This window comes from Diaporthe amygdali (genome assembly GCF_026229845.1).
Source record: "Diaporthe amygdali strain CAA958 chromosome Unknown NODE_1_length_4327563_cov_65_473760, whole genome shotgun sequence".
Classification (NCBI taxonomy): Eukaryota; Fungi; Ascomycota; class Sordariomycetes; order Diaporthales; family Diaporthaceae; genus Diaporthe; species Diaporthe amygdali.
Genome location: NW_026517021.1, coordinates 2,139,626 through 2,166,115, shown reverse-complemented (window position 1 = coordinate 2,166,115; position 26,490 = coordinate 2,139,626). Strand labels below are relative to the sequence as shown.

Sequence of the window (26,490 nt, the reverse complement as noted above, 5' to 3'; positions counted from 1 at the left end):
GTTGCCGGTACTGACCTGGTACCGGAACTGTCACTGTGACCGTTGCCGTGACAGGTCTCAAGCGGAACCGCATCGCGGCCGCAGACGTTGAGCGAACAAGGGACGAGGGACAAGCTCGACGGACAGGGGACCAGGGACTCGGCTCGACTCAGCTAGGTACTCATAAGTGACAAGGCAAGACAAGGCAAAACAAGACACAGCGCACAAGCAAAAGACACACAGACGCACAACGGGCGCCAGATTTGTTCTACCTCGGCACTACCTACTGCCCTGCCCTGCCCTGCCCTGCCCTGCCCTGTGCTGTACCACATTACTGTGTGCTCCATCCTGTTCTTTTCGATTCAGCCCGGTTGCCTTAACCCGGTTCCGGCCCAACGGTCTAGAGAAACGACACGACACTAGAGTGTGATCTGGGGTCGGACCGTGCTGAACCTTATCTGGACCTGTCCGCTGGAACTTGCCCAATCCGAAGCTGCAGATCCGGGATCACTTCTGCTGCAACGGTGCTGCTTGCATATCAGACCACGTCCAGCATTAGACTACCTGCATACACACACATACGCGCACACGCACACACCCACACACACATGCGAGCAGGCCAGCGCACGACGGAAGGCCCCCTTTTTCAACGACCCAAGGCGGCGACGTTGAGCCTGACCGTCTGGTCTTGTCAGCTGGGAGCCAAGAGATAGCCCTGCCTGAACTGTCCTCAGCCTGAGGCAGGTTTCCGCCCCCACCCCCCACATCCCCTGCAGTTACTTCGGCGAAACTCGCAGTCAAGCACGGCCATGGTGCTGGCATCACCTCCCGCGGCGAGGCCATCGCGGTCCGGTGAGGGCGACGGGCCAGCAGATGCCTACGAGGAGACCCATGTCCACGGCGTATACGAGGCCATCGCCTCACATTTCAGCGCGACGCGTCACAAGCCCTGGCCATTTGTGTCGTCTTTCCTGGCCTCGCGGCCACCGGGCTCCGTGGGCCTGGATATCGGCTGCGGCAACGGCAAGAACATGGGCGTGAACCAGCATGTCGCCATGCTGGGCTGCGACAGAAGCGCCGCCCTAGTGGCACTCGCCAGGGACTCGATGTGCACAGCACGCTATCGGAAACAGCCAGATGAAGGCAAGGTGCCAGATGCCGAGGCAGGCCCGGGCCTAGGAGGTGTCATAACAGGCGCGGACGCCGTGGCGGCCGACAGCCTGGCGCTGCCGTTTAGGGAGGCAAGCGCCGACTTTGTCATCTGTATCGCTGTCATCCACCACCTGTCCACGAGGGAGAGGCGGGTTGACGCCATCAGGCAGCTCCTGCGCTGCGTGAGGCGGGGAGACCGCCGCGGCAACACGTCAACAGGGACAGCGTCCCAGCCGCATGATGTGCATCATGCTGAAGGCGCTGCAGACGTGCATAGCGGGGGGCAGGGCCAGGGCCCGGGCTCGAGCGCGGGCCAGGTACTTGTGTACGTCTGGGCGCTGGAGCAGAGCAGCAGCAGGAGGGGATGGGCTGAAGGCGGGGAGCAGGACCTGCTGGTTCCTTGGGTGATGAAGGCACCCCAGCAGAAGAAGGCAAGGGTGAAGGGCCAGCAGAAGCAGGGACAGCGGCAGAAGCAAAACAAGGGCGGTCCCGCGGAAGAAGCAAAGATACAGCATGTGGACAGGGCAACAGATGAACGTCGCGGTGCAAGCGGCGGTGAAGGAGGCGACGGGACGGCGGACGGCGGGCGACAGCAGCAGCAGCAGCAGGGCCAACAACAAGAGCAGCAGCAACATGATGCACAACACGAAGCCGTTGCAGCCGACGCTACTGCAGATCCGGGCACAACCGAAAACGACGTGGCCGACGGGAACTCGCAGCAGGAAGCCCACACCGACAAGACATTCCACCGATACTACCACCTGTACAGAGAGGGCGAGCTGGAGGAAGAGGTCGTCGCCGCAGGGGGGTCGGTCCTGAGCAGCGGCTACGAGCGAGACAATTGGTGGGTCATTGCAGGGTGATCCAACCGGATACCCATGACCAAAGGACAAAAAGGGAAAAAGGAGAGGATGGGAAACCCCTGGCGGACAACGGACATGACAGGATCGAAACGGGTGACAGAAAACGATCTAGGGCTACATCGATGATCCATCTCATCGCTTGCTTCTTTCTGATCGGCGCGCGGGTGGTGTTTGATGGTTAGATACTCTGCGACTATGCTGTCAGGCCAAAACTCTATCGAACCCTTTTTTCTCCCAACTTTGCCCGAAGGGGGGCCACAACGCACACGCACTAGATCTGGACTCATGGGGCCCGCCTGGACAAGGTCGGACACACACACGCACACGATTCGGATCCAGGTCGGCAGTTCAGACGCTCGGCAGATAGTCTTGTGACCCAGTGGTGAGGCGCTCCCCAGGAAAGGACACCGAAGAAGAAGAAAAAGGGGTCTCCACACTTTTTGTCTCCTCTCAGGTGCCGTGTGGTATCAAGTCTCATCTTTCCCCGTCGTTTCATTCCATGTCCATCCCATCCATCGCTATGCCCGGGTTGATCGCACCAAAAGGAAAAAAAAGGAAAAAATAGAAGCAAATCAAAAATCAAGGAGAAAATGACAGAAAAGGGAACAGCCCGTATGCGGAGCAGGAACAGCAAAACAACAAATGGCCACAAAGTTGCTTGGCTTGTCCCTGTGCTGGTTCCCCACCACCCATGATCCCATCTTCCACGTATGGCAACCGAATCGTCATGCCCCCTCCCCGAGGAAATATCCAAAACCCAAGCGTGTCAGTGTAGTATGTGTCCCGCCCCCCCCAAAACCCCTTCTTAGGCGCCAAGCGATGGAAGGAAAACCATATGGCGCATGGGGAAAGAAAAAAAAAAGCACGGTTGATGATGAATCAACAAAAAGTCTGTATGATTGTGCCGCTGGAAATAAAAAGTAGTGACTGTACAAGAAGCCGCCGCGTCTCAAGGCGTTGAAAGGGGTGTTTGGTGGTGTTTGTTGTCGGCGTGATGTCCCTCCATTTCTTTTCCCTTGTTTGATCTTGGCTCTTATTCGTTTCGTCAAAGATAAGAGAGACTCATTGGGCTGATACTTCTTGTTCGTCGCAAGTAGCATCGTGAACTTCTTTCTCCCTGACTCCAATCCATGCAAGTAGTCCTCCTGCCTGTCCCAGCCAGTCTTTCCCCCTGCCCCCCATGGCAACGTTATTCCTGCAAGAAAGTTTGTCCCAGAGGAAGGGGGTTTCCTGCAGAAATACCCTTCTCACACACCCCCCTCCCCCCGTCCCCCCCGAACCACTCGGATGAAAATGCCTCCTTCTTTTTATTCTTCGTCCCGGCGTCTCCGGCCGAGTGTTTGACAAGGAAGGGGCCGGGGATAGGGGGGGATGGATCCGGGGCCTTGGGAGTGAGTGGGTGGGGGTCCGCTGGCAAGGAAGAACAGGGGTTTGGTATCGTAGGTAAACAACAACAAGGTTGGGATAAAGAAACAGGCTCTCGTAAGAGTGAAGCTCCCGATATCCAGATGACCAAATAAGCACAGGTTTTGCTCCAGCCTCCAATCCCCCTTCCGATATGATGATGAATGATGCATGTGATGCTTGTTTCTCGCTCTTTTTTGATTGTCCAAATAGACAAAAGACACTGGAAAAGGAAAGGCCAAAAAACAGACCAACAAAACAGAATATGGACAACCTGTTCCGATTCCAAAATGCACACCATGAAATGCAAGTACCGTGTTGCCCCCGCGTATTTCATCATTGGCATCGCATCGCGTCGTCGTAGCTCGTTTCGCCTCTGTCCTGTCAAGGCCCGTCCACTTGACGACACAAACAATCCCTGTGTGATCCTCGCGCCCGTGTGTGCCTGTGTGCGTGTGCGTGTGGGAAATCGTTGACCATCCATCGTCCAATCCCGAGCCAGCCATGTCCGTTCCTAATTCCTTCCCTTGGTTCCACCGTCCGCCCGTCCCATCTCGTTTTATGACGCTGTGTATGTGTAGGAATATCTAACCTCCCAAGAAAATCATCGTAGTCTTCGTAACTTTCATCCTCATTCCACTTTCATGCATCCCCCTGGCACGACTGCCGCCGGGATTACCCTCTCTGCGTCTCTCTCGCTTAGTGCCTTCTCCTGATCGCCTCCCTCCCGGCGTCCGGACTTGACCGTCCTCTCTTGCCAGACCCAGGTGTGGCTGGTCCTGCTCCCAAAATGCTGCTAGACTCTCCGTAGCCCAAAGGCGAGCCCTGCAACGCAGACTGTCTCGGGCTGGCCGTCGCGCTGGGGCTCGCGCTTGCACGGCCCAACGAGTACGCAGGGGTCGAGTATGGGCTGACGCCTGTCGTCAGCTCGGCCACGCTTGGCAGATGCATTGCCCCTGCCCCGCCCCGCTCCCTGCCGGCGGGCGTCTGGATGGGCGGCAGTCCCGGCCCGGGCGCGGAATGAACGTGATCGTAGAGGTCGCCCGGGGGTTGTCGGGGTGGCAGACTCTCCCGCCTCGGCGGCAGTGGACCACGTCCTGGTCCAGGCGGTGGTATCGTCGGTACGGGCGGAGGGATCGTCAGCGGGTGTGGCGGCGGAGGGTGTTGGTGATGATGCTGCTGAGCAAGATGAGGCGTGCCGCCGCGGGGTGCGTACCGGCCCATCAGGTGCGGGTCGCTCCTCGGCATGCTTCCTTGCGAGTGGGAATGCATGTGGCCCCTGGTTGGTGACTGCCGGGTGTTGTCCTGCTGCATGTTGACCGACGTAAGCGAGAAAGGAACGACGCCAGCTCTCCGCGCCATGTCGGCCTCGCCCAGCTGCCAATGCATTGCTTCGGCGGCGCGCCAGGGGACTTGCATCTCCTCTGCCACTTTGGCCCACATTTCCGGCTTGAACCTGCAATTGTGCAAGATCGCACGAGTCAGTAAATCTCCGGTCCTGGCTTTTCACGAGATCGAGAATCTTGAATCGAGCATCTGATGGGGGTGTGGATCTTCCTGCCGGTATTCCTGTGCCCACAGATCCAAGCGGTGGTTGGGTCTCTCTCGACCGGTCCAGCCTCCCGCTGTCCTTTCGGAGGCTGGATTTGCAAGCAGAGAAGACCAACACGAAGAGCGCCCTGGATCGCACAAAGAGAGAATTGCACAGTGGGGTGATCACTCACCTCTCGTACAGGCGCGCAAGCTTGTTCTTGCGCTCCTCATCCCACTCGCTTCGTCTCTCGAGGTAGTTCTGATAGTGCAAGCGACAACTAATCGCACTGCGCCCTGGGAGCCGTTTCGAGATATCCTCCCATTTCATGCCGCTGCCGCGTAGCTCGATGATTAGTGCGTCCTCCTCTGGTGACCATTTGCTTTGTTTCTTGGCTGGGCTCTCGGTCGTGTGCGGTGGCACGCTGCGCTTGCTTGCTGGCGATGGAGCCGGTCCCGGCCCCGGGCCAGGACCTATTGACCCAATGCCTCCTGATGCTGCTGATCCGGGCCTTTGCCCTCCCCCCCCTCCCGGGACAGCCCCTGCCGGTGCATATCCTCCTCCTCCGAGGAAAGGGTACGCGCCCGGCGGAGGGTACGCCGGCGGCGGCGCGGCGTACAGAGTTCCGACTGAAGGAGCCACTCTGGCGACTGATTGCGGACCACCAAAGATGGCCGCAGCTGGTGCCAAGGTTGCCGTGGTTGCTGGCCTTGAGGGATCAGCGGCTGCTTGTGCTGCCGCTGAAGGGGGAGGCGCGGAGATGGACGAAGATCGTTCTTGGGGGGGCTGCTTGGGAGGCGAGTCGGAGGACTCATTTGAGTCGGGAGGGACCTTGAGGAGAGACCTGATATCCACGGTGATGGTGTCTTAGCCCTGATGTTGCCAACGAATGGCAGGTATCATTGACTAAGAGGCCGTCAAGATAATTTTGTGCGGTTCACTTGCGCTTCCTTCTCTTTCTATGGCTGTCTGGCTCACCCCCTGCCTCCTTGCGATGAGAAGTGGAGACTCAGTCGAACCACCGCTCGGGGGTGACGTATGAGCCTCCTCGGTGATACTTGGCGGTTTGCGATTCAAGGCCTGAAAGCTCCGCGGTCGACTCCGGCACGTAGTCTTCGCTGCGTGTGGTTGCTCAGCTCTGTGCTGCCACACTCCTTCCCTTCTCGCGCCGCTTGGGAAAAAGCCAGTGTTTCGACAAGAAGACTTTGGGTGATTATTGGGAATGAACTGATAAGGTATGTTGTGACAGAAAAGCAAAATGATGGACCGGACCTTGGACGCCACGCGAGGGAGGCTAAAGGCGTACAGGATGCAGAGTGGACGGATTTGGACAAGACAAGCTTGACACGGAAAGTCGAGGTGGCTTTCCAGGTGGCTCAGACGAGCTCTTTAGAGTTATAAGGCGTGGGTCGCGTCTCGGGAAGTAAAAGATATGAACATGATTGGCGCTACCGCAGCTCCTGACAAGGCAGAAGAAGGGGACAAGATCCCACTTCCACGGGTCCCGTCTAGAGTTCCCAGCACGCAAGTCCGCAGCCCCAGACACGGGTGAATACGTCAGTCAGCCCAGTTTGTCAAAGTTTTCCTTTCACCGCAGGAGAGAAAGCCGCCAGCGTGGTCGTTGTCCTCCAAAGGTCATGTAGTGTGGGATGGAGGCGAGCTCGACAGGGTTGGAGCTGGGCTAGCTGCGGGAAGATGCGCCTGCAGGCAAATGATAGGAAGAAGGAGAGCAAGGAAATAAGAAGGTTCAAAGGAAAGCAAGTGATCTAGGATGTGGAGTCACCTGTGGGGGCTTAACTGGGATCCAGAAGGTAGAAGTCTGATTCTGAAAGTGCCATGAGGCGAGATGCCTCAGTCAAGGACCAACGAGAAGTACAGTCAGGTAGACGCAGAGGATGAGAAAGAACACTAGCTAGGCCAAGCACAAGGCGAGGCAGAGACCAGGGAGGGGGTATTCAAAGCGAAGGGGTGTGTCCAGAATCTGAAGTCGAGGGAGAAACCAGCCCAAGTGGATTGCTGATATCATGTCGGGTATGAGTGACTTGTGACGGGGTTTGGGAGATCCAGGTCTGGGTTCTAGCATGCCCGGCGCCTATATCAGGGCGAGCATTTTTCAGATATAGGGTTGATCTGGGAAAGGTCACGACCCGCTGAAGGTTGCAGTGTCAAAGTCGGCAGTAAGAAGTGTGATGATCACCACCAGGGTTGCGGCGCCGTCTTTAGCTGGATGAACCATAGGGGCTAGGAGTGGGCAGGTGGCTGCTGCACATTACTCGAAACAAAGCCAGAAAAAGCAAAATCGTCAGGAAGGAATAGGGTAGCTAGGTCGAGGTCTGTAGGGGCGCCCCCCGGACGTGCGCTTACACTCCACCGGGCTGTGGGCAACCACGAGGAATACCCTGGGACGACTTCTCGAATGCAGACCCGAGAAGGGGTTTGTTGGTGTGTGAGCTACGACTAGGGGCTGCTGACATGGCCACGAATTCATGCATGAGGTCGCTGGGCAGTCGGCTATTCCATTTACACCCCTGGTTGCGACCTGATGGATGCTCCCCTTCGGTCCATCGCCTTAATGGCCATTGCTTGCTGTGGCCTAATGGCGAGCATGGTCCAGCATCATGCCAGCCCATTGGGCCCAAGGACAGCGCTCGCGGCTTTCCGTAACGGGGGCCGGCCCTAGACCAGACGGCGCCCTACTGTAGGTGAGATGCTGGGAGCGGACAAACCGGAGCAGGTGATGAGATGAATCCATCCCAGGGAGCGACGGCTGTAGCCAGTTCGCCGACCCGGCAATTATAGTTCCATTTGCCGGGATGGCTGCTCTAGGCATGGTTCTCTCGGAAGCACTTGGAGCTTGGGTCTGAATCGGAGCTTCAGGGAGCCCGGGGACTGAGTAAGGTGCCTTGTTGAGGTCAGTGAATTGCGGCAAGGTGGTCGTCGTGTCAGTGTGTGCAGCAGGCGATGTCCACGCACCGTCAATTTGAGGGGAGTGGGAGGGGGGGCAGAAGAAATCCCTTGACTGATGGCTGTGTGGATAAGGTTGACAAGGCCACGGATTAATTAGTATGGATTGCGTTGCGAGTGGCTGCTCGTCGAGGTTGTGGCATAAGCGCGGGCGCAGAGCGGTGAAACCATTCCATCCAAAGGTCTGCGAGATGGTTGGTGAGTTCCGGCAAAATCCTACGCCTCGTCTTCAGTCGATACATGCGCTCGTCGGCCATGCCTTTGACACTTTCCAGAAGTCGATGTCAGGGCGGAAATGAGGCTCTGGAGCATTTGGGACTTGGTTACTGGAGACTGAATCAAGCTGGTTCAACCGTTGTGTTTGGCTTGTGGACATGACCAGTGAAGATTGCGCTTAACCATCTAGGGATCTGCATTGACTCCACGAGTCCCGGACGCCTGGCGGGCATTGCAAACAGTTTCACTGTCAAGTCAGGGCAGTGAGTAGGTATACTGTGGCAACGCCGTCAGTGGTTGAGGTGTCACGTTAGAGCTGGAGTCATTGTACGGTCGACTTGTGGCCCAAGTCCGAGAAGCCTGAACAAGGCGGCGTCAGAGTTTCGCGTGCGCCACGGCTGCTTGGTTGGACGACTTCTTGACGTGTATAACAGACCAAGCTCTTCGTCACTACGCCCCAGCCTGGTTAGCAGCAAAGGGTCGTGGCCATGGACGCCAGGGCTGCAACTAGGTCCCGGGGCGCTGGGCCACGGACTGCATGTCTTGAAGGTCTGTTGTGGTGGGTTCGCGCGGCCACCGTCGGCGCTGCTGACAGCGCGCGTGAAGCCCAATCCATCTCCAGTATGGACGAGTTGGTGCTGCGCGCGTTCCGTCCCATTGTTCCCCCAACCCCTCCCAGCTCGGACACCAGCGGAATGTTGGTGGGGCCTGGAAACCTTTGCATCCGCTGGATAGTGTCGCAGTTTCGGCCAATGGCCCGAAGGTCACCGTTGGAGTCGGGACGTCAGAGACCTAAGTCTGTGCGCAATAAAAGCCCCTGGACCAGTTCCTCCGGGCTCGACATTTCGATTATCCATCTATTTATCAGTCTATACTCGGTACGGATTGGAGGAGGCTTGTCTAGACGTCTCGGAAATGGATGTGGGGTCCGGACCGGGAAGGTTATCGGTGTCGACAAGGTCATTGTTGCAGGCCCACGGTGTGGGAAACTCGCATTTGTCGTCGGATTTTCCAGGGCTCAGCGCATTGTGTGGTGGCAGGCTGCAGCAGCCTGTGCCAACACTTCAGTTTGCCGTAAGCACGATGCCCAAACAGCTGCACATTTGCCTCTGGGACATTCCCTGGGACGCCGAGCCTTAGCTCCCACCTGCGTTGAAGTGATGAACTGGCGGTCAGCTCTGCATCTCCCAACCGGCCCCCTCCCCTACTGAATCAGTTCGCTTGGATACCCATCGGGATCAGATGCAGAAGAAATAATCGACCTCTAATCAGCGAGCGTGGAGTCGTCATGGTTCATTGTTCAACGTCTTTCGCATACGCAACAAGTTGACACCACCCCGTGGTCTGCTTTTCTGAATTGGCTTCTGTCACGGTACAGACCCTGTCCATGAGCCGTGATCACCAGCATCTATGATATCCCTTGCCCCACGGAACGATTCGGTACCAGATGCGTTTGACGCGATAATAGCTGGTGGCTTGCACATACCACGACTTGCTCCGAAGGACTGGGGGCTTGGCCTTCGCATACTTCGCGAGCATTGGCGTGTCCTGATTTGGGCACCGATCCACCGATTGAGTACTTTGCGACTTTGCGTTGCCGGGTTTTCTGCCTCGTGTCTGACAACGAGTAAGGCGGGCTTGATTTCCACGCCTGGATCCCCTCCCGGACCTGTCGTAGGCAAGATTGGGTTTTATGATATGCCGCAGGACGTATATCCACATTGCGTGTGGGAGCAATGACAAGGTTTGACCCTGGCCAGAAGGTGGTCTTGCGCAACATTCACAGTACAGTAAAGGTGACGACAGAAGCTCTAAGGACAAGTAAAAAAGCGATTGGGCTGTCCAGGCGCCATCAAGCCTTGGACGCACGATGCCGCATCTGCGAGATGACAGTCGATACTACGCGATGCATGGTAGGGACCAGGGATGCGGCGCAGAGGTGTGCCCAGGCCGTCGTAGCTGTTGCTGCCCGAGCCACAATAGTACAAAGCGCGGTCTGTGTCTCGGGTCGTTTGTTCTAGTGCCACAAGGGATTGTGAACGTTGCGCGACATTCGCAAGATCGACAGTCTGATGGCGGGCCGGAGAAAGTAAAATCCCTGCGACTGGGACTACGTATGGGGAAGCTGACCATCGATAAACCTTTAGACACGATGTGTCTGTTTGTCTGCTGACATACGAAGACCGTTGGAGGAGCTAGGGTGAGACCTGTCCGAAGAGACGCGCAAGTCAAGTGAGGAAATCCTCATGTGTGTGAACGTTTTGGTGCCGGCATCCTTGGTACCGTATGTAGGGCAGCCGCACCAAATAGGCGCCCAGAAACCTGGCTTTCTCAGTAGCCTCCTTTGAGTGATTGGACAAGATCTCAGAATGGATGGCAAGTTAGCTTGGGGTCAGGCAGAATGTAGCCCCATGGGATTACTGCAGTGGAGCAAGGCAATGCAGGTCAATAGAACGGTTTGTTGGCCTTGCATGAGGCCAGGGCTTAGGCTGGTTCGTTGGATCGCTGATGGATCGTAAGGTGCATCTGCTGGGCATTCTATCGCCGCATCTCGCCACCGTCGGGACGCTCAATGTGGTGGGCTTGTCTCCAAGCTGACGTTCGAGGCACAGCTAGACCCGATACTTCTCAATAGCTCTCCGTCGCCACGAAATATTGTTCAGCCATACTTACAATGCCAACTCCGAGCCGCAAGCTTTCAACGCTGTGGTCACCGGGGCCGGACGTTTTGTGAAGCTGGATGAAGGTACGCAGGCAAGACCTCGAGCTAGTGTGACCATTGCATTGGGTCTCGTGCTAGACAGACACCCCCCGCCGTGGTCCTGAGCGATCTCTAGACGGGGCGCCGTCACCACGCGTTACGGCCCAGTTCGGCCTCGTACTTTGGGAAATGTCGCATCAAAGAGGCTTTGTTGGCAATCTTCGTGCAAGAACCCAGCCAGGCGGTGAGTGATGCATAGGCAAGACGGGCTCTAAGGTAGCAAGGATGACGCAAATCCATGACCTGAGGACGCCAATTGGAACCGGTGGGCTACTTTGCAGCACGCAGCGCCGAGAGTACTTGAGTTAAGCTACTTGAGCCGGCTGCGTCACTGAAGCCAACGTGACCAATATGCCGCACACCGGGAGAATAAGTTGTGAGCCTGTCCTCGTCCACACGAACGTGTTTTGACTGGACCGCCGCGACGAGATGGGACGGCACGACAAGGCGTTAGGTTCATTAGATCGCGGAGATCTTGACGATGTGGTACCCAGACGAACCGGTACAGTTTCGGAAATTGATTGCGAGCCGGAGGAGATGCGAAGATGCGAGATGAACCTGTCTGGGCGCGCATCCGAAACCAGCCAATGGCCAGCTGAACAATCTGCAACAAGTAACTGTGCAGCTTACTACTGCACACGGACTAGTCATGTCAATAGGCCAGGCCTGTCATGCAGCGAACCTTGGGGGTGTGTGTTCTGTTTCCGTTTGTTTCGGCTGACAATGGCATCGATGGACGGCGAGCATGGGGATGCCCATGTGAGACTGCAGTCTGCCGCGGCTGGTGGGACTATGGATTGCTTCTCGGAGGCACCGCACAACGGTGCCGAGGTGAGGTGCAGCAAGCCAGATCAGACAGCAGCTCAATTTGTTTGTCCAGGGCGCGGACGGCCAATGAAGTCCCAAGTAAGAGGACGAGGGGATACTCCGGTGGCCAGAGACAGAAACACGCGAAATCTCGGGTGTGACAGCATTCGATTTTGCATCCGACTGCAGCAGTCGTCAACGTCGTGTCGCCACGATGCAGCAAGGGCTCAGATCCAGGGTCTGCAAACGGCCTCGAGACTTGCAACTCGACGTGAAGGGTATTGTCATCGGTGGCGGTTGATTTTGCTAGCTGCAGACGGCCAGCACTCGCCTGAATGTGGACGTGGTGGCCGAGCAAATCAAGTCAAGGTGGTCGACTTGACGGGTTTCAAATGATGGTCCCATCTCTTCTTTGACTACCTGCCGACCACACGGGGCCGTCACCTGCTCCTTTGCGGACGCCGGTCACTCCGAGGAGCTTGAATCCCTGCGTCACCGCCCTCGCAATGTGGTCCAAACGTGTTTTAGGGCTGGAGGGAGGCGTTGTCTCGTGCAGATCAGATGGGTACTGTGTGAACATGTGCTGTCATAGTACGAGGTGCTGTGCGTACTGTGGTAGTATTGCATCGCGGATTGAATCTCGAGCTAACAGGTTGGGAAGCCGAGCACAGCAGGGACAGAGGGGGTGGAACGCATAAATATGGAAGGGTTCGGATGCGACCCTGCGAAGATCGTGGCAAAGACAAGACAAGTCAAGTCAGTCAAGTTGGTTGTCAGTCAGTGTCAAAGCATGGAACTCAACGTGCAGAGATCCCAGGCCGGCAGGCAGGCGGGCAGGCAAGGGACTGGGGAAGAAGGAGTAAATCGCTGATAAGATAAGTGTATGCACGGGCCAACAGACTGCTCCTGCCCAGGCTGAGGCTGAACACAGTCTCGATAACCTCATCTTCCCAAGGCAATACACTAGAGTCAGTGACACAACAGCCATTGAAGAAGTGCTGACATCTACAAGAGTTCCCCAGTACATTATTTACTCATCTGTGGAGAGATTGGGAACATTTGGCGGACGAAACTGCGAGCTTTGGAGCATCACTCAACCGTGGGTGGTTTCTTGGGGTTGTCGATTCTGACAAGGACATCATGGCGGACGTACCACTTGTTGTGGTCTCCGAGAACTCGTCATCAGAGCGCCGCATCACCCCGTCATGGTCGATCAGTACACTCAAGGCAAAGCTGGAGACAATCACGGGAATACCTCCTTCGGCCCAAAGGATTCTCCTCAAGACTGCGGCCGAGGGTAGCATACCCATCGAGGCCAGCGATGAGGACTCAACAGATCTCAGCGCATTCCGCTTGACTGCGTATGCTGAACTACAAGTGAGTGTTTCTCTGAAGTTTGTGGGCTACCCCTCTCTGTCTGCGACATGCTGGTTGTTTCCCTCAGCACGGAATCAAATTCCTCGACATGAATCGCAGGCGCCCAAGGCCTTGAGCAAGGGAATGTTTTTTCCCAAGTGGGAACCGTATGGACAAGCGACTTGGTTCTCGAAGAGATGTCGCTCGAGCTCTTCGCATTATCGAGGGCTCATGATTCGTACCACTTCGGAATGCCCTTGCGCCGTTCCTCTTGACGCCATTGTGAAATCCACTGTGATCCCACATATGTTGCAGATGCTAGATAGGAACCTTGAAAATGGAGACCAAGCTTCAACCATAAAAAAGAATGTCGCTGACAGCGACACAGGTTATCGACACACGACCTCCTGGGGCCAGGCCAAACTACACAGATGCTAGCGGCGTGGAGAAGTATGTCATGCCAGAGGAAGAATACGCCAAGAAAACTGATTCTGTGCTCGCTTGGAAGAAAGCCGAGAAGTTGGGTCGATTTGATCCCGACGCCCCCAGCAAGGAGCAAGCCAAGATTGCTGCATTCGCCGAGGAGGTGCGCAGTCGGGACATCGAGGTCGGGAAGCGATGCCGCGTTGGAGGCGACGACACACGAAGGGGCACAGTCATGTATGTTGGCGACGTGAAGGAGATTCCCAATGGCTCAGGCGCGTGGGTAGGCGTCCAGCTTGATGAGCCCGTCGGCAAGAACGACGGCAGTGTCAACGGCGCCAGGTACTGGGGCGAGCCTTCGGGCTTGAAGCACGGTGTGTTTGTTAGGCCCGAGAGGGTGGAGACTGGCGACTATCCTGCGATGGATGATCTGGGCGATATGGAGGAAATTTGAGGCGGTGTTTGGACCTGGGCTGGTGTGCGACAACGCGAAGGACCATGAACAACACCGGGCTTGCTTGATTGTTCGTGATGCTCCAGCTCTTGAGAGTCTGGAAGTGGCCGCTTCGTCCCAACTCGTCATAAATAGCCCGGCTTCTCGCCTAGCCGAGATATGCTTGCCCTCGGAGTCGTTTCCTCTAGAGGCCTCGTGGATCGCGGAACCCGTGGCCTTCCGTGCTACCAAACGTCCGAATCCTGCTTGCAAGACCTTTGGCGAGGTTTCACCTCATCTTCTTTCAAAGGGCACAGAGGCCATCACGGCTAGGCTTTCCCATAGCTTGCGCAGCGTTCGGATCAATCCGCAGCCATGGCGCTCAACGTCCTGTCTTGACCGTGTTCACAAAAACCATAAGCGCTGTTGTTGCGACGGGATGATCGCCACAGGGCTGCGCTGGGCTACGATTCATCTTCCCCAGGTCTGATTTATGCCGTCAGCCCTTTGCGCAAGGTCTAGAAACAGCACTATCCACGGGCGGTTGGATCATGATCGGATCGCGTAGGAGAATAGGGAAGTTTGGAGGAGAAAAGACGGGGATTAAACAGGGCTTGGCGGAGGTGGCCCCCAATGTCCCTCGAATCATTGGCCCTACTGGCTCTACTGGGGCGGCAAAGCCTTCAGGCTGAACAGCGCCTGCTGTTGATCAGTCTTAATCTCCTACACACAGGGCGCTGGGACCCGGTGTTCCTGTCCGAGATGGCAAGATGGCAGTGGATGGTAAGATGGGGCAGCGTGGGAGCGGTCTGTCCCGGCAGGCCCCCCCTCCAACCTCAAACCGATGCTGTGTGAGGCTCAAAATCTGCTACATGGGGGATCCCATGCAGGGCAATGCCGTGGGATTTTGAGCCTCATCGACACTAACCGACCCGGCAGGACAACCCTGGAGATGCACCTCAGTTCATGCGAACTATTCGGCATGGCAAGGCAGAGCACTGCACATAATCAATTCAGGCCGGCTGGTGCACGTCTCCCCTGATGTTGCGCTCGACCTGAGGGCACTGACTGGTTTGGGGATCGGTTGGGGCCCGGTTCGTTCAGGGGCACACATGGCTAGACCCCGAGACAAATCTTAGGAAAATGCGGTAGGGCTGCTGTCTGGTCGAGTGGGCAGAGGCTCTTGTCCATCCGATTTCGAATAAATAAATAAACAATCAGACTTGATACATACACGTTACAGCAGAGCTCTGAGATCAGCCAGCGACTAAGCATTCCTGGATCTCGGGACGAAAAAAAAAAGGACGTGTCTTGTCCTAACCCTCGTTTCCGATTTCCCAAAATTGACTGACTGACTGAGTGACCATCTGACTGTCTGCTGTCTTTCTAACTGCCTGCCTGAGATGCTTGAGCCCCAAGTCGAATGTCTCTAACTAACGGAGCGCCCGCCCAATGGGACGGACTCTTGGCGATGTGGTTCTCTGGATGAATAAGGGAGGGACTGGAGGGAGTAGTTGCCAAGCCTGGAAAAGCCGCGCGGGCAGGCGGGCAGGGGCGCTATTTGGGGGAAGGCGTCATCACTCATCGGGCCTTGGCGACTGGGGACGAGAGGAAGCCCCCCAACTCAATCTGTACCTGGTGCGGTGCCTCTGCTAGACTGCTAGGTTTGCTGATGGGCCACTGCGACTGCGGAACTGCTACTGCTGTTACTGCTGTTACTGCTTTCTACTGCTACCGCCTGCTGCTACCGCAAGTGCGACTGATCAGGGCATGTGCCTGCTTGCTTTGACGAAGCCACCGCGCTAAAACGTCGACGGCGTCTCAGACCTGCCACAAACCACCAAACGAACCAGCGCCTTAATGCAGCAGCAACAACGGTCGGTACTGTTAATGTTAGCAATTGCGGCGACGGCGCTTCGTTCTGCCTCTGCCTCTTGCCTCTGCCTCCATCACCTCACTGCTGTCTTGTCTCCCTCTTGCCGCTTGCGAATTGCTGTCCTTCTTTGGGAAACCCCTGCCATAACGAGCCCTATACCATCCATACCTTCCGGTCCATCCTGGGCATGGGCTGCTTGCTGCATACTCACTCCGACTTCCGGAAAAGTCGGGTCAGGCCAAGCCACCTTCTCTGATGCCGAGCTCTCCTATCACCTATAGACTGTCTTGTCTCAACTTTACCCTGTGGCTCGGCTCATCCCTCGACATCCAACCCGTCAACTCCATTGTTGGCTCGCTCGCTCGTTCGCTCACCTTACCCAACGTCCGCGCAAGCCGAAGGCTGAGAGACACTGACAAGAGGAATCGCCGCCGGAACCGAACTTGCTCGCCTCTCGTGTGACCACACACAGTCTCAGTCAGATAAGCTGCCCGCGAGTCCGCGAGCACTCTCTGCGTCTAATTCCGCCCATTTCTCTTGTCTGCCGTGTGCCCAGGCCCACATCGCCGACACGCTGCTCCTCGTCCCCAGATATTTGGCTCTCAGTCCAGAACCCAAGGCATCTTGGCACCGTGTTAGCCTCTTGTCATTGACCCAGAACGCCCAGCACTAAGAACGCCGAGTCGCGCCCTCCTCTTCTTGGGACTCTTCTGCCGCCTTGTTCTCTTCACTGCCATCATCTCACCTCATGTCAAGGCAGCCGGTCTGGCCCCACGCCTCGCCTGTGTGAAATATACCCAATCCGCCGCCCTCTTTCAGACGCCAGCTATATATCCAAGCTGCAGAGAAACGACGTCTTCACCTTTACGAGACCGCTATGTGACGACGTCTTCACAGACAGAGAAAATAATTGGTCCAGTACTGGCATTGACCAGAGCGCCCGTCGCGCGAGCAGCCCCCTGAGCTGTTGTGCTGTTCGCCAGCGCCGTCGTCAAATCGCCACTTCGTTGATTGGGGCCACGGAAAAGCCGTCGGTCTCACTGCCGGTCAGGATGGGCCGACACTGGGTCTTTGCAGTACTATTGGCCGTCGTCAACGTTCAATGCGCGATATCCGACATGGCTGGCACGTACACGATGACCGAGGTTCTCGACTGGCAGCGGAAGTCTGAGATGCAATTGTTGATATCAGCGTCGGAGGGAGATCCCGTTCCGCTGTCTTACACTGTCATACCATTGACAACCAACCTCGGCCTGAATGAGTCGCAGCTTGTTCGAGGGGTAAGCGAGACCTTTTTTGACATGCCCCGTCAAATCTGAAATGTCACTAACATTCCATTCAGCGAGTCAACATTGAGGGGAAGATGGTTGCCGCCGATGCGAGCAACTACGCCAGCATCAGTGGTTCGGATGTTATCCCGTACCTCTCTTGTGACCAGACCAACAACTCGTTCCTGGATCCAAACGCCGTTCTGAACGCCCTCATGAGCAATAACCCACAGCCAGCGGCTATCCTCCTGTACAGCCAACAAGGCATGTGCTGCGGGCTGACTGGCCAGAACCTCAATTTCAACGCCATCTTGACCATGTCGGATGAACAAGCTGCTTCTCAGACTTTGGTCATGGCCAACATGTCGGAAGGAAATGCACGAGCCCAGATCTCTGGCAACTTCACCGATACTGCCCAGAACGACAGCGCTGGCCAGCAGGGCGGAAACAACTCGGCTGTTGCTATGAGCATCCTATACAGCATCACCGGACTCATCACACTTTTGTTCCTCATCATCATCGCTACTGGCGCCATACGAGCGCATAGGTATCCTGAGAGATACGGCCCCCGCAACGGGTTTGGTGGGAGGCCAAGGCAGAGTCGTGCGAAGGGGCTGGCTCGCGCTGTGCTCGAGACCCTGCCCATTGTCAAGTTCGGAGACTCTCAACCAAAACCTGATCCCAATCTTGAGCTCGAAAATGCCGCGTCGCAGCAGACAAATGGGAACATTGCGGATCGTCAGTCACCGGAGAACGGCTCAAATCGCCATCTGTCTACTATTCCTGAGAGCCCTCTTGCTTCTCCTGTCCCGCCAGCCGCCTCAGGCGCTCTTGGGCCAGGGTCAGACTCCGAGGCAGACGCTGCAGGGACTAGCAGCGTTGCTCATCGCGGCACAGACAACACAGGTGGTGGCACCCAGAATGATGAAGGACTGGGTTGCTCAATTTGTACCGAGGACTTTACTGTTGGGGAAGACGTCCGCGTGCTTCCCTGCAACCACAAATTCCACCCACCATGTGTCGACCCTTGGCTGGTTAATGTATCGGGCACCTGCCCGCTCTGGTAAGCTAAACCCAACCCCCCGTGTTTCGATAATGATTACTGACTCTTGCGCTTGCAGTCGGCTTGACCTACGCCCGGAGCAAGCCGAAGGCGGTACTGATGAACACAACGAGAACAGTGAGGCTCCGCCACTAGGCGCGGATGTGAACGACACAACAGAATCCTCGAACTCTTCCCGACGTCGGTCTAGGCTCTTTGATCTGCACCGACTTCGGCACGCTACTGTCGAGGAACGTATCGAGGTCCTTCGACGGTACCGGACAGAGCAACGTTCAGGATCAGCCGCGAGCAACGAGGAAGAAGGTCGTGACCGGTCTGGACTGACCAACCGACTAAGGGATAGGTTCCGTATCAGGACGCGAGCTGTGCAACGCTCTTCCGACAGGTCAGGAAGCTCACCATCAACGATCACTGCGACTGCGAACCAGAGTTAGCGGGATCTGCTTCTGTGTCGGGAGCTCGATGGGACGAGACATGAATGACACCAACAAAAATGTGTGATAATACGGCTGGCTGTTTTCATCAACAAACGACGAAATGAGACGTGTGGGATACCAGTATTGATACCGAACGATGACTTGATCAAATGTATACCATTATACCCTACGATTTTGGAGGATGGGAATGGGCTGACGACTGGGATGGTATTTGTTAGGGGGGCATGCATGGGGGATTACCAAGGCGCGCAGACAATATTTTGGAGTGTTGCACCGGATTGGAGCATGGCATGGGCGTTCTGAGCATTGGGCCGCGAAGGCATCATGTTGCATTTGCTCCTATTGTGGGACTATATACTTTCTAGGGTTGATTTCAAACACGGACATATTATTTACTGCCTGTTGCGTACGTCATAAAGCTTTGTCCTCCGAGTTGCTAGCATGTCTTGGTGCTGAAAGGTCGGGTTAACGGTAACCTTGGAAACCGCGGACAATGACAGGTGCCGTCAGTGCTGAGTGATCCGAGTACCTAGGACTATGTGTTCGCATCAATGTCGTTATTCCCGGTCTAGTATGCAATGTACCCTACTGGTAATCGAAGCGCGGAAATGTCGGGTGGCTTGCGGAGTAACAAGAGGCTCGAGGTATGAACAACCTCACGTGAGCAGGAGGCGAGCCAAACTTCTGAGTATCAAGGCCCTCAAAAGCTCCGCGGACACCGCTGCCCCCTCTCCGAACGACCCGTGAGTGGCCTGCTAGCCGGCGACGCCCCATCGGCGATGGTTTGGTCCCCGAAGTCCGATGCGAATGTATGTCAGCTGGCCCTGTGTGTTTTGCTGCGACGAGGCAACGCTGTTTGAGGTCATCTGCCGTGCCTGCGGGCGTGTGTGAGGAGCGGCTTGCTGATTGGCCGCTGGTCGGTTCCTCGGCGGGATGTGGGCCTCATTTCATCCCGTCTTTTCTCTTTTGTGTGGCAGAGGGACCCCGATTGGCCTGATCATTCACCGTTCTGTTATAGAAATGGAGGGGGGGAGGGCAAGGGCAGGGGTGGTGGAGGCAAGGCGAGGCGAGGCAGGCCGCCCAGTGGCCCCGACATCTGGAGGGCCTCGCCCGTTGCCGAGGTGGAAAGTCTGGGTGGGCTTCGGGATTTGCTGCCTTGGTAATGGGCTGGCTGTGAATGGCTGGGACTGCGTGTTTGTACTGCTACATATGCTACATATCTTGCTGCGGGTGGTCTGGACGGAGTGCGTAGACTATGCAATGCAGGCAGGGCAGGGCCAAGTGGTGGATGGACGCCTATGTTGCGATGTTTAGAGTTCGAGGCTAACGCGTGCGGCCGCCCGGATCCTCGGCGGTCGATTTTCTCACCGCATCGGCTGGTTGGATAGTCGTTCGGGCTTTTATCGTTGCTAGAGCCCATTCCTGCAGGAGGCGCTGCTCACATGGTCTCCTCCAGGAGTATGTGCTTGCCTTTCCACCGTCGCATCAGCTATGTCGAGTCGATGCAGGCCGGCCCTGCCAGTCATCACCGGCAGTGGTGGGTCGCCACACCGTTCACACGGGTACACCCGCCCGACAGGAACCTTAATCCTTATACAGAGGAGGTTGTTTGTGGAGGCGGTGGCATGGGGCATGTGCCATATGCAACTGGCATGCACGTTTAGGTTTACTAGACGCTGCTGCGATGGCAACTCACCGCTAGGAGACATGTCACCAGAGGTAGGAGGCTCTGGGGGCAATTCCTTGTCACGAAGGTCTCTTGGCGAGAGACTATCGGCGAACATGGAGGCGCCCCGAACGGAGCGGTGCGATTGCTGAATTTGGAAATTGGTCAAGTGCCGGGCATAGAGTGGGCGACTGGTTCGAATCGGACGCAGTCATACGATGCGACAGTCGCATCATGAGCATCCATGCATGTGTTGCTCCGACTTCGTGGTGTCAACAAGAACTGCGAATTGGCTGGACACACGCCCCTACTGCGGAGTGTGGTGTTGAGTGTGGTCTGGTCTTGTCAACGGGCGGTCACTAGTCTGGCTAGGCAAGAAGATTCAAGGACTCCGGTATAGAAACGGTCGCAAGTTGTTTGACAGATACTGGATCAGGCCTGTATTTGGACAAGCGCCAAAGTAAGCGAGTATGGTTTGTGATAGTCTTGAAGCCATCGACGCTCTAGGAGACAGGGTCGTCATCCAATCGAAACGGATAGGCCGAAATATATAGCGTTGCCACATATGTGGCCTCCAAACCCTGCACATAATGATCTTGCCTTGTACAATATATCACTTGCCAAGATCAATGGGGGTCTAATCGAAATGTATGAAAGTAGCCAACTTCTAAAATATTGACCCAGGTAGGTATGCGGCCAAGTATGGTGGAACATGCTTTGAATCCCGCCCGTTGATCCGTCAGCTCATCACCTTTTGGCCACCTGCCTGTGGTCTCCCCTTCTTGCCCATGTGTTTCCCATGGTAGTGTTCTACTAATCCCTTGAACTCTGCAAACTGTAACTTGCAATTACAATTGTAGAGACCATTAGCTCCAGGAACACAACCCTGGTGGCTCTTGACGAAATTTGCCCACCGCCTTACTCTTTTGCCGCAGCAGCATTGGAAGACTTGCTGCGGGAGAGCTTTGCAAGACTGTTTTCTGTGGCGTGTCCGACTTCTTTCGTCCTTGAAAAATTGTTTGCAGCCGGGCTCATCTGGCTTGGCGCATGGAATACCAGCATAAGAAGATAGTTGGTCATGGTGACTTTTCTTGAGATGTGCCCTGTCGGGATTATCAGTTTTGAAGCTCCTCCAGCCAACCCAGGTATCTTACGTACGTCATTGCCCGCGCTGAACCTCTATAATGGCACTGGCGACAAGACTTGAACTCAGGGGTGATCAAGTTGTTGTCTTCTGAGGGAGTCGAGCTCTGTATGGTCGAGTCACTGGAGCCGGCTGGCGTGTTGTGGATTGGGGAATCCGAAAAGGAGCGAGGACTCTGAGGGTTGCTCAGATGCTGAATTGGAGAGTCAATGAGCGTAGACATCTGATTCAAAGACCATTGGGGAGATGAAGCCTCATAAGCCTCGCCATAAATCTGTGTCTTCGAATCGAGTGCGAGGTCTTGCGGTGGGTCAGGCAATCCCATGCAAAGAGAATCCTGCAAGGCAAGGCCAGTGAAACGGTCAACGTGTTCGTATAGCCCCCAGTAGCCTCCTTGTTGTAGATTTTCCGGGCCATCTTGCACCGCTGAATCAAGTGTGTCAAACGAAAGACCCTCTGTGTAATTGCAATGGTTATCAAAAAGGCGCAGCGAAAGATCGAATCCGGATGAAGCGTCGGTGTTGAAGCCGAGGAAATCATCCGTATCCACACCCTGATGGTAAATACCACAAGAGTGACCACATGGTTGAATGGCACCAGCGGGACTCCAATAGTCCCCGGAAAATTCTCAATCACTACTTAAATAATGTGTAGGGTGAGAACGATGTACAGTAGCATGAGGCGCCACCAAGCTCTAGCGGTAGAAAAGTTAAAAGACGACCACTGCATTAAGTCTTTCAGGTATCAAGTCTGACTTACCTCTTAATAAAGTGCAAATTGATGTATGTAAGTCATCACCTATGTAGGGAGATGAGGCGAGGGTTCACAGCTATATGCGCGTGGATAGATGGCAGAAGTAAAGCGTGAGTAACAGACTTCAAGTCAGAGCGTGAAGACTGGGAAACAAGAAGAAAGGGAGAACAGAAGAGGCCACGCCCCGAGATGTGAGGTTTAAAAGCTGACCATCGCTCTGAATGGGCCGTTTTCGGTGACCAGTACATGCGTTCGGACACGCTTATGTCACTTGTGTTACTCGAGAGACGGAGGAGCCATTCCCTGCGCCAGTTCTGGGCCATTTGTGGCTGCATGTGTGGTGGTGTACCTGACTGTGCTTATTGCGTCACAAGGTGCTCCTTTTGGTCCCTTTACGACTTGGCCAATTCAATGTGCCAATAGTCCCGTATGACAACATTGAGGGCCAATTCCATACGTTTGTCGCGTAGTTCGCCACACAGCATGGCTATTGTTCTGTCCAGCCAATCTGTCGCCCAAGAGCAACCTGCAAAGAGCACACGAGGCTGGTTGACCTATATTTCTCATATAGTGAATGATTCTCGTCGCCTTTGTGAGCCAAAAATAGCAAATGGGCCAGAATTGTGTTCCAGAGGACTATGTCCTCAAATGGGCCATATTCGTCCTTCATCGCATGAGCTTGCAGATCGCAGACAGCCCTTCGCAAATATAGGAGTGGCCGCATTGCATGGGCTCTTGATAGGCCGGTCCTTAGATAATCCGTCATGGGCCAATATTATCATCAAGGAGAGCCTGGGGTGATGCTGAAAGCAGGTGAAGCAGTTGCTAGAAGGGAATGGAGTTGCCTCGTCTTGCTTTTCATTTCGAATTGGCTGACAGCGATTGATCGCCGATTCGTAATCTTTTACCTATATAAAGCTGCAAGCTCTGTAGATAGTGCTGGGTCCATCACAATGAACAGCAGCAAGCTCACAATATCCATTATTGTGCAGTTCGAAAATTCTTACCTCTATCTGGAAGTTCATTCACAGCCGACATGTCTTCGGCTGGAAACACTCATTCGCACTCCGGCGCACAAGGCCACCAGGCGGCCAACCCATCTCAAGAATCTCGCACAGCTTCGTCATCTCATCAGATGTCAGTTACGGATGTAACAATCAGCAGTGAGATAAGCTGGCAGCAGGTCAGTCGGCCATGGGGAGACCAGCATAAATTCAGCAGCATCAAGTCAACCGGAAAGATAGATCCCAGTGAGCCTTTCTTTAATTCTGAATCTGCATCGAATCACAATAAAGACAGGTTGTCCGTAAAGTATTCAACATCTCGGTGCCGCTTCAAAATATATCTCGACATTGTCTCAAATAACCAGATGCAACTCACTACTCTTTATATAGATGCACTTTGCTAACAAATCATGTCACAGTATCCCGCTGGATGGCACAGGGGGTAGTCAGTGAGCCCTGGAACAATGTCAGTCATGTACACGCGTCATCGGAGGATGTGGACAGACAGCCTGGGGGAAGATATGCCAGGTCGGCCGCCTCTAGTATGGAGGCTCACTATGGATCCGAAAGACGAAATTGAGGGTCACCTTACCATGAAGACATTACTGTGTGGTTCTGTGAGGTTCTCAAATTGGCTCTTTTATTTGGACTGCCATTTGCTGTTGCTGGTGCAGATCCGCAATAGTCTTCTGCACATTATCTTCAAAAGCTTTAGCCTTGTTATCAGTTTTGAAACTAGTTCGCCAACCAGTGGGATATTCCGTGCTGCATAACGAGTTGATGACATTCAGACCAGTGTGGCGGCAGCCCTTGACGATTGGCAGCTGTTACAAGTTACGCCAAGTCTGCGGCTGTTGATGCAAATGAATTGATTGTATGATACTGATTCTCGACTGTAAGCAAGGACTCCATAACGAAGATCTCTTGGGAATCCAGATGTACCTGATGGGTGCTTGAGTCTCTGTCGATGTCCTCTATGAATCCCATCCATCGGAGATAGTTGCCTACAGGTAAGCCTCTGGAGTTGATGGCTGCGAAATTCACACAAGGGCTGAACATGTTCTATGGGGCTTGTCTCGACAGCGTTGCCCGGCCGCCACACAAGACCGCGATGAACGCGTATAAAGAGGTTTATAGCACCCCTGCCGACATCCACCTCGATATTAAATGGGCCCATGAGGGACATTCTGGAGATTCCCAAAAAGGTTAATCACGGTGGAACCGGTCACTATGTGATTGCGAGTCTGCACGATGTCAACAAGCTCTTGACACCTGTTTCGAGGACAAAACGGGCACTTGGAAGACGGGCGAGTACAACATGAGGGTCGCCGTTTACATCGCTCGGAACCGCCTCACTTTCTTCGCCAATAGCGGCATGCGGGCCAGTCGTCCCGTCACGGAGTCTGAAGACATGGAACTCTTCATCAAGTACCAGCCCATACGTAACATGGTGGGCTCCTCGGACGTCATCGACCTGAAGCAGCAGCTGGAGTAACTGAAGCGGCTTGGACATTTTGAGAACATTTGAGCTTGGGTCGACTTTGGGAGCTAGTTTGGGTGCTGTGGCTAAGCATTGGCTGATCGTGATGGGCCGACATTTATGGGTCAGTGGTCACAGTTAGCAATCGCATCCTTCTCGGAACCTAGGGTGGACAGGGCAGCAGTTACTCATTCAGGTTTTATGACGGTGCGCACAATAAGCTCCCTGCTGCATTCCACCAACTTCAGACCATCCCTAATGCTGTCGTCAAACGCAAGTTGCCATGTCGACTGGGATGGGCTCTGCATCCTCGCTCTCTGTCGAGCCATTACCAACCACATCCAAGAGTTTCTCCACCACCGACCTTGTCACCTCAACTATCGATCTTCGTGATAAGTAAGATCATTTATTCGATATGGACAACGTGGGAATAAGAGCGGAGCCTTTGGTTATGTCAGAGGATAATGTTGATAGGATTTAGATAGTCCAGATGGACCATAGCCAAAGGTCCCAGCCCAAAACCCAATGGGCATAGATTGTGCAATAAAAGGCTCATATCAGAGCCGAGAGAAAGACCTAGTCTTATTCTCCAGCACGACATCCACATCCTCTGAGTCCAAGTTCGTCACCAATCCAAATTGGGTCCGCAGGTCTTTCACGCAGATTGATAAGGTCTCAACCCAAGCGGGAAGTTTAGAAAGCGAGTTATTGTAACAGAGCTGCCATTACGCCTATGCTACAGCTTTCCACATGGAATTCCACCATTCCCATTTTTGCAAATAAATAGTATAACCCCTTTAGTTTCGTCTCTTTGTTGTTGAACAAAAGTTGATGCTTGCGTTGGTGTGCTGCACCGATCATGTGCACTTTCTAAGGATATAGAGGGGGCCGTTCCGGGGCCCGTTCCTAGGCCCCTCGATCCTGGTACCTTTGTGTCTGGTTTGATTGGCGAGCCAAGTAAAATATGTAATTGGACAAGATGTAAGAGGTTATGCCCCCTTCCCCCCTCGAGGAGGTTAAGTCACAAGAGGTTATCCCAAAGGAGACTACCCCACCGTAGGTATCTTTGTAGTAAGTAGAGTGTACCAAAAGGGCGATACTGTCGAAAGTATATGCAAGCATTGGAATCGATGAGGGGACCGGCACTAAAGCCTCTTGCGTTGAGAGAAGTCAGGCAGCACCGCCTCCCAGGCCTTCGCCTTGCTTTCTTGATCTCGACATGTGGGCCTCCTCAGGAATCCGATGTTGAGGAGCGTTTTGATTGTTGTCGATCAGCCAGCTGGCTCTTGCCATATATTGAGTATATTCATCTTGAAAATGTGCAGACAGTAAAGGTAGGGATCGTGGCTTCTCACCGTCGTGCCTGCTCGCTGGTAGAATACTCGACGACAGACGTTGAACGAAGTGCAGCTCGGAACAAACGGCGACTATGGTTTGCGCTAGGGAATGGTCTGAAACAGGGAACAGATCGATGGTCCTTCCTCCAAAAGACTTCATGCAGCTTGTGCGAGGGTGAACTTGTAGCCGTGACTGGTTGATTGGCAGCCGATTGCCTATCATGATGTAGTTCATGGTCCCGAGTCCCGATGTGCCCCACGTCCGACGCGAAGTTGGATCTGCGGGATCCCTGCTCGACTAAATACCAAGCTTTTGCCGAGCCATGTCAGAAGGGGTCTAGAATCGATCCGTGTCCCGCTCCCGCGGGGCAAGCGATGCACACGACGGTTGTGTTTGATCGCGCTGGCATAGCCCCTGGCGATCGTGGCTCAGCTCCTGCAAAGCTCAATCAATGGTCTGCCTGTCTCACAACCAAACAACCTGATATTTAGATGCACACACTCAGCATGCATTCGGGATCATTGGACAGTAACACCACTTGCTGACTAGATGACCTTTCCATGTAATCTGGG

The 26,490-nt window shown here is 54.8% G+C and overlaps 6 protein-coding genes across 6 annotated transcripts; 4 read left to right on the top strand and 2 right to left on the bottom strand.

The window, feature by feature from the left end:
• Positions 1-788: 788 nt before the first annotated feature.
• Positions 789-1,994, top strand: J7T55_006233 (tRNA methyltransferase; the record flags this gene model as incomplete). The annotated part of the gene is made up of 1 exon (XM_053142052.1): positions 789-1,994. The coding sequence occupies one exon, from the start codon at positions 789-791 to the stop codon at positions 1,992-1,994; it is 1,206 nt and encodes a 401-aa protein (XP_053000999.1).
• A 2,103-nt stretch (positions 1,995-4,097) lies between these two features.
• On the bottom strand, positions 4,098-6,237 carry J7T55_006232 (MYB DNA-binding domain-containing protein; the record flags this gene model as incomplete). Its single annotated transcript, XM_053142041.1, has 4 exons — positions 4,098-4,854; positions 5,123-5,773; positions 5,988-6,047; positions 6,134-6,237. The coding sequence occupies 4 exons, from the start codon at positions 6,235-6,237 to the stop codon at positions 4,098-4,100; spliced, it is 1,572 nt and encodes a 523-aa protein (XP_053000998.1).
• A 6,580-nt stretch (positions 6,238-12,817) lies between these two features.
• Positions 12,818-13,910, top strand: J7T55_006231 (cap-gly domain-containing protein; the record flags this gene model as incomplete). The annotated part of the gene is made up of 2 exons (XM_053142029.1): positions 12,818-13,054; positions 13,422-13,910. The coding sequence occupies 2 exons, from the start codon at positions 12,818-12,820 to the stop codon at positions 13,908-13,910; spliced, it is 726 nt and encodes a 241-aa protein (XP_053000997.1).
• Positions 13,911-16,817: 2,907 nt separating this feature from the next.
• Positions 16,818-18,530, top strand: J7T55_006230 (RING-7 protein; the record flags this gene model as incomplete). Its single annotated transcript, XM_053142018.1, has 3 exons — positions 16,818-17,045; positions 17,108-18,096; positions 18,155-18,530. 3 exons carry the CDS (start codon positions 16,818-16,820, stop codon positions 18,528-18,530), a joined length of 1,593 nt encoding a protein of 530 aa, XP_053000996.1.
• Positions 18,531-21,117: 2,587 nt separating this feature from the next.
• Positions 21,118-22,431, bottom strand: J7T55_006229 (uncharacterized protein; the record flags this gene model as incomplete). The annotated part of the gene is made up of 3 exons (XM_053142007.1): positions 21,118-21,302; positions 21,398-21,896; positions 22,216-22,431. The coding sequence occupies 3 exons, from the start codon at positions 22,429-22,431 to the stop codon at positions 21,118-21,120; spliced, it is 900 nt and encodes a 299-aa protein (XP_053000995.1).
• Positions 22,432-23,049: 618 nt separating this feature from the next.
• Positions 23,050-24,595, top strand: J7T55_006228 (uncharacterized protein; the record flags this gene model as incomplete). Its single annotated transcript, XM_053141996.1, has 3 exons — positions 23,050-23,233; positions 23,520-23,566; positions 24,383-24,595. 3 exons carry the CDS (start codon positions 23,050-23,052, stop codon positions 24,593-24,595), a joined length of 444 nt encoding a protein of 147 aa, XP_053000994.1.
• Between the last annotated feature and the right edge of the window lie 1,895 nt (positions 24,596-26,490).